Source organism: Adiantum capillus-veneris, chromosome 3, assembly GCF_014529385.1.
Source record: "Adiantum capillus-veneris isolate H3 chromosome 3, ASM1452938v2, whole genome shotgun sequence".
In the NCBI taxonomy this organism is placed as follows: Eukaryota; Viridiplantae; Streptophyta; class Polypodiopsida; order Polypodiales; family Pteridaceae; genus Adiantum; species Adiantum capillus-veneris.
In genome coordinates this window covers 176,289,502-176,300,460 of record NC_140933.1, presented here as the reverse complement: position 1 = coordinate 176,300,460, position 10,959 = coordinate 176,289,502, and the positions used below count along the sequence as shown (strand labels likewise).

General features: G+C 43.4%; 1 protein-coding gene across 3 annotated transcripts; it reads right to left on the bottom strand.

Annotated features, from left to right (window-relative positions):
- Positions 1-5,645: 5,645 nt before the first annotated feature.
- LOC147462228 (DEAD-box ATP-dependent RNA helicase 45-like) lies at positions 5,646-10,596 on the bottom strand. Of its 3 annotated transcripts, none has more exons than XR_015187694.1 (5): positions 7,577-10,596; positions 6,711-7,368; positions 6,568-6,609; positions 6,248-6,455; positions 5,646-6,119 (listed from the first exon to the last, which is right to left on the bottom strand). XR_015187694.1 is itself a non-coding variant. In XM_086509632.1 (2 exons), the coding sequence occupies exons 1-2, from the start codon at positions 10,551-10,553 to the stop codon at positions 6,908-6,910; spliced, it is 3,438 nt and encodes a 1,145-aa protein (XP_086365758.1). In that variant the 5' UTR covers positions 10,554-10,596; the 3' UTR covers positions 5,646-6,907. The 3 variants fall into 3 exon arrangements, 1 of the variants encoding a protein (XP_086365758.1); XR_015187695.1 differs by having other exon boundaries at positions 5,646-6,112; XM_086509632.1 differs by having other exon boundaries at positions 5,646-7,368.
- Positions 10,597-10,959: the final 363 nt, after the last annotated feature.

Below are 10,959 nucleotides of genomic sequence, written 5' to 3'. Positions count from 1 at the left end.
ATGTCAAAAAGACTATCAAAGCCCATTAAATGGCAACCCTCTTCATATCAAAAATCTTCAAGTACCATGGCTTGCCAATGTCCATAGTGTCAGATAGAGATTCTAGAATGACCATTAATTTTTGGAAGGGTCTCTTTGAGAATTTAGGGACAAGGGTAAACTTCTCTTCGGCCTATCACCCTCAAACGGATGGCCAAAGTGAAATAGCTAAACTAACAATTCTTTATCTACTAAAAGCCTACGTAACGGAAGTAGATCAAAGATCCCAATGGGAGAAGTACTTACACCCTTAGTGGAGTACGCCTACAATAATATTGTACATACCTCCACGGGAAAAGCACCTTTCGAGGTAATTGAGGAAAGATCTAAAAGTCCCCTGCTACTTAAGGTACACGGGAAGATCTTTGCTACAAATGAGTATAGCCGAGACCTACAAGAATCTTTCCAAAAGATTAAGGATGCTATCTCTATCTCACAGCAAAGGCAAAAGGTTGTTGCTGATAAGCACAAAAGAACCCAAGCCTTGAAAGAAAATTATTGGGTCTTGCTTAAATTTCCCAAGGCTCGATTAAGGTACACGACCGGCAAGAATCCTACGGGACACCAAAAGTACTATGCTAAATTAGCAAAAAGATACTATGGTCCCTTCCAAATTCTTAGACCAATCAATGAGATGGCCTATCAACTCAAGTTGCCCAATCATTGGCTCATACACAATGCCTTTCATGTGAGCCTATTAAAGCCTTACAAAGGTGAGCCACCTCAAGAACCAACTATTGAAGACCCACCGGAGATCGAGAACCAAGATGGCCGAGAGTGAACGTGATTTCCATAGCAACTCACAATGATCTATCTTCTATGATAAATGAGTATGCTATTGATCTCGATTTTAGAGATGTGACTTCAGCCCTTGCACTAGGGAAGAAAGAAGAACCGTTTACCTTACAAGATGGTTATCTTCTCTATGGCAATAGACTATGCATTACTAACTCATTACGTGAGAAAGTAATGTATGAATCTCATGCTCCCGTCCAAATTCTTAGACCAATCAATGACATGGCCTATCAACTCAAGTTGCCCAGTCATTGGCTCATACACAATGCTTTCCATGTGAGCCTACAAAAGCCTTACAAAGGAGAGCCACCTCAACAACCAACTATTGAAGACCCACCAAAGATCGAGGACCAAGAAGAGGCGTTGCAGCCCGAGTCCATTCTCCGACATGAAGACAAGGTATTGAGAGGCGGTAAGATTATCTGACGGTATCTTATTAAGTTTAAGGACTATCCTTTTGAAGATGCTAGATGGATGCAAGGCATACAATTAAAGAATAACCTAAACCTTGTCAATGCTTACAATGCTTCCCTAGAGTAAGCAAATGTAAAAATGTTTAAAATGAACAAAGTTCTTGTCTTATAAGGCTCTCTTTCTCTTTATTGTGCACAAATATTAAGAAGTATGCATGCTTAGGATCAAGTTTGCGAAGACGACACGACATCTTCCAAACACCAAGTAGAGCTTGTCACTCTACTATGGAAGATTGATAGGACTAATGCGCAGACATGCTTGCAGCAGCTTACGCTCTCAAGCGCCAAATGGATTAGTCATCCATTTTGGAACGATGTCGTAGGGTAAAATAGGGATCCTCTACCCGCTACAAAAGGACTAATGACTAAGCTTTATCTTCTCTATCCCATAGTCAAGGATGACTATGATTTCAAGAGAGAGGTAATGTCATAATAACTAATATCTAATTCTCCTAAATGACTTTCTCATGTTAAACTCATCATTTAATATAGGGAAGTACAAGGGGAGAAAAAGCTAGAATATTGGTTAAGCTGGCAGACCAGTCACACAGTAGGGATCCAAAGGAAGGAAAATAGGGATCCAAGGGGGGGAGCATCTGCAAAAGAGAAATGTGCAACAATGGGCTTCAAAGACCCTAAGGTTCAATCCATTAAGACTTCCAAAATGCTAAGGTTCCAAAATTAAATAAAATGTTCAATGGTCAAACTCTAGGTAAATTTGGATGCTTGTGGGAAGACTCAAAAGTCTTCCCACATCCCTATCTAGGAGGGGGCGAACCTTTTATGTAGGGGATGAGAGAGAAACACACACACACACTCTTGCAAGCTCCTTTTACACAAAGGGCATAGTGGACACATGTCAGCTCCCTAGCCCAGTTGCCCCCAAGGTGCATTCAAATCCTATTGGATGGCCATAGAGGTGGACCAATGAGAATTAGACTAGAGTAAATCTAGTTTAATTTATTTAAAAACACTTAATAAAAGAACCAATAGAAATTAAGCTCTCTAGAAGGCTATTGGACAGTCTCGCAAGGGGTCCAATGAGCATTCAGCAGCCCAATGGCTTGCCTGATTCCTATTGGCCATAAGACTAAGGGGTCCAATGAGAGTTTAATTGCATTATTTAAATACCTCAAGTTCTCACAAAAGGGGAAACGGGGACACATGTGACAAGGCTATCACTTATGCTTCTTAATTGTCATTGGCTAAGCTTTGCAGGGGCCAATAGGATGCCAGCATGAGCAAATAGCAAGAGGGGTCGACCAAGAGAGAGGGGGGGCTGATTTTTGCAAGGCATTATCACTTACACACTCACACAAGCTCATGTGTGAAGTAAAGAAGACTATCTCTCCTTCTCAAGCTTTAATGGAAAGCTCATCATCTACTCCAAGCTTGTGAGAAGGGAGGCCTACACCAACATCTCTTGGCTTTGTGATGCAAATCCAACCAAGAGCCAAGCTCCAATGGATGCTCATCTCCTCTACCATGCTAATTACTAAGCTATGCTAAGCTATTATGAGTGTTATGTGAGGAGACATACTTCTTTCTCGTAAGAATACTCCTTCCTCTCGATCTACTCTCATACCTCACTAGCTCTCACCATCTTCGAAGGTGTGTGAGGTCTTGGCTCTGAGACCGTGAGGGAATTGATGTTGTGTTTTATAAGTGTAAGCTTGGTGCTTGAAGCTTCCATCTTCATTGCACCAGCAAGTTATTGAAGGAACACAAAGTATTGTATTGTTATATGTCTCCCTTGATGGGGGGAACCTATAATACAAAGCCTTTTGGAGGGGGGACCGGCTCCATGTAAATCCGGTCATCAACTGTTGTCAATAGCTTAATTTCTCTCCTGTTCATGCCTATCTATCTAGGTGTTATGCTTTTGTTGCTCTCTCCATCCAAGCTCTCTTGATATGCTCATTAGGAATCTATTCTAATGAAATGCTCACTATGTCTATGTTATTTTTCGCTACACACAAGTTACTAGACCATTAAATGTTACATCATTAGAGATAAGGTCCTTGCTCCCTAGCTCGCGGCATCTACCTTCGGTTTATGAGGACAGATGAGCATGTTGCAAACATCTTCACTAAAATCCCAAGAGTAGAGAAGTTAAGACGATTTCGAGCTATCAAGAGATGACGTTGAGCTTGAGGGGGATTGTACAGATATCAAACTCAACACATGGGGCAATTGGATTACTACTTTGCCTATATTTATCACTGGCGAACTCGAGAGTCATCATCAATGGTACTACTGTTGGACTTCACGGACATGGTCTACCTATCAAGACTGATGGACACTTATATTGCCAACTCACTAACTAGCGGTTTCACATGGACCGTTGTACATAATTCTAATTATGTCGTATTTTCCACTTACGTTTTGTAGAGCTTATCATCATTTTGAGTGAAAGATCGATCTGCATACCCCATAAGGTGGTCTCCCTCAATCTCAACCCCAATTGCTAGGTTGGGAAACTCACTAGCCTGATCTATTACTCCGACTACAAAATCATGATGCACCATCAAATGGGCATGCACACCAAGGAGATTAGTTTGTGAGAAGGAATTAAACCAACTATGGATTCTTCAAAATTTGTGGCCATAGATGCTATAGACAGAGAAGTCACATGCTTCTTGTGCGCTTTGCCCTTTGTCTATGATTCAAGTCCCTTTTTTGGTGCACCTCGAACTCCTTGTTCTCCAAAGGAAACTTCTTAATGAAAAATTATTTACAAAGCTTTTTACCTAACAACATATCTATGTGAGAGAGCACGAGAGTTAATGGAGAACTCAATTAAAAAAATGTAAGAGCTACATGGAAACCATAGGTGTCGGTGAATTGCATAATTTGCCTTAAAAGTTATGTCAAATCTTTCTTTAAAAAGTCTACTTCATAAAATGGCGATATATCCAAAATGTACAAACACATCATGTCATGCGTTATCCCTAAAATATAGGTGTATAATACATTCAGAAATTGAAGGGAACTCCCTCATTATGTTTTATGAGGACTTCGACAAAAATATAGTCACTGTTTTGGGTTTCAAATTATCTTAAAGGCCAAAATGCATGAGCCACCTAACAATAGAATCTCTTTCTTCATAGCGCTTTTCAATTTTTGGGATGACTTGGTAGAAAAAAAACTGATGACTTGAGAAATTTGCAAGCAAGGCACTCTTCTTAATCATGGACACTTGCTTGCCCTAGCTCAGTCAAGAAACGGAAGTCTCAAGCATTGTCAAATTTCAAAACCTCAAGTCCCGAGCACAACTTGCTTAAAGAAAGTATCTCAAACAACATACACGCTCACTTTTGGCATCGTAAAACAGAGAGTTGAAAAGACAAGTCATGAGGCTTTTAGATGAAGGATTCAATTGTATAACAAAAAGTGGAAGTCATGAAGCCCTTCAACAAACTAAGAAAACACATTCAAAAATTTGTACAACTTTCTCCTCCTCTGCAGCATGTTTTAATATGCCAAAAGTAAAGGAGATAAAACATGCCAAAAGTAAAGGAGAATGGGTTTGCCTAGTACACTTGCCAAGGTAGACTTGTTTTCCAGAGGTTTGCTTGGAAGGGCGGGCGGCCATACATGTCCTGATTTGAAGTACAAAATCATCCAAGGACTATCCTAACAAGCCAACAAAGAATTTAGGGTTTAATCACAAAATTGTACAGATATCACATGTGAAAAAGCTCGTAATATCATGCGCTGAACCGTTCAGGACACCTCAGAGCCCTTCTGCATAGAGTAGAGTTCAAACCTGCTTGTTGAGTCAGCCAACACTGCCCAGCTCCTTCCAGTTCCCTCTTGAGTATCAGGTCTCGAGTTCAAGACTCGTCAGATATATCTTTGAGGTCTCGACATTAAAACTTCTCTTCTTCTCAACATCGCCCAGATTCTCCCAATGCTGCAGATTTTGGCAAAGTTAAGAAAAGCTCTTACACATGCAAACACGATGGCTCCCTTCATTCATCCAGCTTTGTGACGGATTTGTAGAAGTCATCTCAACACTGCCTCTGCAAAACCTACGTTACACAGCAAACATGTAACTTCAAGGCCGCCTTTATACACCTAAGCGAACATTTTTCCAAGCCAGTGTGTAATTAATATGTTCATATAAGTCAAGGTCAATACACACACAAAACATATCGCTTCATCTCCCACCAAAGGTACTCAACCAGCTCTCTTTTTATATAATTACTACATCGTCTCCTCCAACCCTGATAACAAAAAACATCAAAACCAGGGCACACAAAGCAAGAGCATTTTGCATCTGCAATTATACCCAACACTAGACCAAATATCACACGTACTAATGCAACATACAAGTTCTGGTAAAATTCACCTACAAAGACTCATTTATTGGTCGTCTTACATCAAGATAAGTAAAACATCTACTGTCATGCACGGCTCCCAAATCTCGAACCTTCACTTCGCTTCCGTTTTTTATAATGAAAAATGCTACACACTTCAGCAGTGCCAATCAAGAAGCAAAGCTGTATTACAATAAAAAGCAGTGTTAAAACAAACACTGCAGATTGAGCCCAGAAGCTGAAGTTACGAGGTCTTGAACCCGACCAATTATTGCTTGTGCACAAATTCTGATCTTCGTGACCATAGCAGCAATCCAGGAGTAAAACTTCCAGTGAACTCAGTCTTAGACATCCTGTAAGGTCTGAATGAGCACTTTGGCCTACTTTACGAGCAGAAACTCGCAACCGTTACGGAAATGAGGCTTTCGCTTGGTCCACTCCTCCTCCTCAAAGCATCCCGTACTAATATGTGGGACTTGAAACCTGAGATCTAAACATTGCAGTCAGCAACGACTCAGCAGGCGACAAAACATCCACTCTGGTAGTTCACCCAAATGACCCACCCCATGACATGAGACGAAAAGATGACAACCTTCAGTTGTCAGTTTCATGATTTACCTATGAAAGATGTGTGTTGATATACCAATGACACGCTGCAAATTACCTATCACACAATTGCCTACCACAAATCAGTTTACCTATCACAGTCAACATCACAAAAAAAAAGAGACAACATCCCTCGGTATTCAACCAATTATAAATAAATGTGGCCCATAAAATATGGTCGATCACGTCTTTTGCAGTTACTTCGTTACACTGACTATGCCTGCATGCATGAAGCATAGCAAAACGATGATAAGTGTGGCTTTGACAAAATCAACCAAAATAGATTAAAAACACTGAATGTAACATAGCATGAAAGTTATGCAGCAAAACACCTTGCAATAGTTGCTCAGAAGGTAGCAGGGAGTGAACCTTAGCTGTGTGTCATGCGAGAAACCAAAAGATTAACGCACACAATTGAAATTACCCAAACCAACTGGCATTCAACCACTAAAAAGCTCATTGCAAGCTGGTTTACCTGGATGCTTAGAAACAACAGTGCCAGCAGGCCTCAAGATACCGTCCCCGAACCTAGGGCAATCTGCCACTCTCTATCCATAATTTAGAGATGGGCCTGTTCAAATATGGTACTTGGCAAAAGAAACATTTAAAGCTTTGCCTTCATAAAGACCAAAGTACAGCATAATTGGGTTGCAAGCAAAACCCAGTTAGAAATTACAGAACCGAATACTTCCCAGGTCGACCACCACTTGGGAGGGCTAAAGCTGCGGCAGTGCACTCCTCTAATAACCGTTTGATTTCTGCCTTGGCCTTCTTGACAGAATTTTCAGAGGGGCCCTCAATAAATAGATATAACTTTCTCTCGCCAGGTGCCGGTACTTTGCCAGGAGGAAAATACTGCCCACGAGTTGTGATGGCTGCTTCGGTCCAATCGCTGATAGGACCCAAGAAATCCTTGTGAGTGACCTTCCACCGTGCATGCTGGGGAAAATCATTAATCTCAAGCTCTGCCTCATAGTGCTCAGGCATGGCATCTGCTTGAATCTTGGAAAGATTGTGCTGCAAATTCAAGACAGCTGCATATGCTGCTGCTTTTGCAGCAGCTTCATTAGCAACAGGAGCAACTCCACCAACCCCCAAGCCAGGAAAGCCAAGTCCAGGGATAGACGACAGACCTGCACATCAAGGAAGCGAAAGTAAATTTGTCATTGAATGTTACACGCATCCACCCCAAAAAGTAATATGAACCTGATCAGCACAAACTTTTACATCAGTAAACCACAGTTGAATTTTGAGCATGAAGAAGTATAGTAGACCATACATAGAGAACCACAGGCACATTCATGCAATTAAAATGAAGACAAAGCATCTCAGAACTCAAACCTGCTGTGCCTGACATGGTTGGCAAGTTTGCTAGTCCTCCAGTGGCACCTGGCAAACCAAGAGAACCTGGCATTGAAATCCCTGCTACACCCTGTGCCGCTGATAACAGAGGATTCGAAACTCCTAGAGCAGGTTGTTGTCCGACGGCCTTTGCAACCATGGCAGCGGCAGCAGCAGCAACTTGCGCCAAATCACCTCCAGCTTTTCGAATACCATCATCCTCAGAATCAGAATCTGATTTGTCCTCTTCCTCTATAAACCCATATTCCTTTGCTTGAGCCTTCTTGGCAGCTCGCATGGCCTCATCCTCCTCCTCGTTGAATTTGAAACCACTACCACCATATCCACTACCGTGTGACTGCTCTGTACCCTGGTTTACTTTGGCCATAAAGTCCTCAGCCAGCTTTTTTAAATCTTCCGGCACAGGCTGCTCTGACAGTTCTAAAGCTTTAACAAGATCAGGAGCATACCTTGATTCATCTGCCGAAATAAAGGTGACGGCTGTGCCTTTCCTCCCAGCTCTCCCTGTGCGGCCAACCCTATGAACATAATCCTCATAATGATTTGGTACATCATAGTTGACGACTAGCTCAAGCTCTTTCACATCCAAACCTCTGGCTGCGACACTCGTCGCAATCAGGAGATTGCACACATTGCTCTTGAAATCACTAATGGTCGACTCCCTGTCTGTCTGTTCTTTTGCACCATGCAAAGACAAGCATGGATATCCAACCTTCACAAGATCTTTGAAAAGATTGTCACATTTGTCTTGTGAGTGAACAAAGACAAGTATCTTACCCTTTTCAAACCATTCACCCAAGAGTTCCAACAATCTAAGGAACCTCTCCCCATCTGGTCGTACCTCTACTGTCTGGGTGATGTCCTTATTTACAACACTGCGCCCACCAACCTGAATTTCCACAGGGCGGTTTAATACCTTTCTTGCAAGGCCTTCCACTTGCCGTGGAAAAGTTGCCGAAAACAGGACAGTTTGTCGATCTGGTCTAGTATTCTGAACAATTCTGGTTATTTGCGGCTCAAATCCCATATCAAACATGCGATCCGCTTCATCCAACACTAAGTACGTTACTCTCCTTAGGTTTGTGATCTTTCCAGCACTCGTGCACAAAATGTCAATCATTCTGCCAGGTGTACAAACCACAATCTCTGTGCCTCTCTTCAAATCACTAATCTGCTGAGCCACACCAGATCCACCATACACAGGCACTGCAGTCAAGCCCATAGCCTTTGAAAACTTTTTGATATCATTATATATTTGCTGAACAAGCTCTCGTGTAGGAGCCATGATTATACCTATAGGGCCATCGCCTGAGGCAAGCGGTGGCTGGTCCTTGATGTGACGCAGCATGGGTAAAACAAATGCGAGGGTTTTTCCAGATCCTGTTTTGGCGATACCAATGCAATCTCTGCCACTCATGATGATGGGAAGAGCTTGGGCCTGAATGGGCATGGGTTTCTCAAAACCCATTTTTTTAATCATCTCCAAGGCTTTGGAGCCTAGACCAGTCTGATTCCAAGTTCTGATGGGCCTCGGTACATCCTTTCCACGTAACCTCAATTCTAGCTCCTTTCTGTAAGCAGCCACTTCCTCTGGCACCATACGTGTTATCTCCTTAACCTCAATATAAAAGCTCTTCTTGAAAGGCATGTACTGAATCTTGGAGTGATCCACAAGAGCCAACTTCTCGACTTTGGTCTTTTTCACTCTTTTCATAAATTCATCATCATCTTCATCTGCATCATCTTCCATTTCATTGTCTGCTTCCTCAGAATCACTTCCGTCACCAGGAAGAATTCGCCCAGTGACAGACTTAGAAAGCACTTTCAAGGAAGTCTTGCCATTAGAGGTGGCATACCCCTCCTTTTCCTTTGCAGGTCCAGCATGAGGAGGTGTAGCACTTTCAGCCCGAAGTGCTTCCTCTGCATTCAACTTCTCGACTTCTGGCAAAACCATCGAGTTCATGAAGGCATCAAGAGGATCAACATCATCCTCCTCAGCTGCAGCTGTTGCTAATGCAGCTGAAACATTAGCATTTGCTTGATCTCCTTCCATGATGGTGTCCACTTGTATATCTCCCATAAAAATATCTCCACCATTCTCAATAGGACCAATGTCAATCTTCACTTTGTTCCCATCCGCATCTTCTTCATCTGAGTCATCGCCTTCCAATGTCCATGCCTTACCACTATTAGGCTGAGCAGCTGAGGTGTCTCCTCTCTTTTTCATCTCCTCCTCCTCTTTCTTTCTCCGAAGCTCCTGCCACTCCTGAACTCTCCGGCGCCGTTTCTCGGCCTCTTCCTCCAGCTTCTTCTGCTCCTCTTCAAGGTCCTCCTCCTGTGGTGGGGCATCTTTCTTAGCTCTTAGTTCTGCTTCCTCCTCTTTGCGTCGCCTCCGCCGTTCCCGATCCTTCTCTTCTTCATCTTCCCTATTTCTGTCTGGATCAGGCTCTCTATCCCTAACCTTCTTTTTCTCGCTACGACTGGACTCCTTCTCCTCTGGTTCAGCATCCCGCTTCCGCCGTTTTCTATCATCATCACCATCTCTGTCCCTGTCTCGCTTCTCCCTCTCGCGGCGATCAGAATCCCGGCGTTTTTGCCTTTCACGATCTTTAGCATCATCTCTGTCCTTGCCTCGCTCCCTGCCTCGCTCGAGTTGTCGATCCTTGTCGTCCCGATTGCTTCTGTCATGCCTTTCCTTTTCAGAAGGAGCTTCAACATCAGACTCATAATCACGCTCATGTCTGTGATGCTTCCTGCGGCTCTCCTTCTCTTTGTCTCTCTCCTTCTCCTCCTCTCTTTCCCTCTCCTTGTCTCTCTCTCTCTTCTTCTCTTTCTCCTTCCTCTCCTCTCTCTCCTTCTCCTTCTCTCTGTCTCTCTCCCGATCTCTATCGTGATCGCGGTCCCTGGTCCTGTCCCGTCCTCTGCTCCTTTCCTTCTCGCGCTCCCCGTGTGCCATCGTGTGGGAGACCGCCCACTTCGATTGCGCTGGATGATCCTAATTGCTAATAGGGTAAGCGCCTGGACAGTAATTCAAACAATTTTATTTACTTGGGAGACGTCTTGTTACTGGGAGACGTGAAATAAAATCCAATAATTGAAAGATGCTTCGAATCTCCAAGGCGGAGGCACTTTGAATGGTGCGCGTGCATGCAGACAGGCCTGCTGCGTGACAGAGATAGATAGAGAGAGCCCCCCCCCGCGCGCCCGGCCCTCCCCATGGCCATACACCTACAACTCACCTTTCCTCCCCTCCTCGTACTGATCCTCACAACAGGAGCCCCTCAGCCCCACCTCGCGCACCCTCCCCTCAGCCCTACTTGCATGCAAAGTCAGAGCGCGCGAGAGAGAGAGAGAGAGAGAGA

Excerpts from the sequence above, each read along its gene's own strand:
- LOC147462228 (XM_086509632.1), bottom strand. The coding sequence starts at position 10,553 with ATGGCACACGGGGAGCGCGAGAAGGAAAGGAGCAGAGGACGGGACAGG. Across the intron at positions 7,369-7,576 it reads AACCATGTCAGGCACAGCAG|GTCTGTCGTCTATCCCTGGA; the intron begins GTTTGAGTTCTG and ends CTTGATGTGCAG.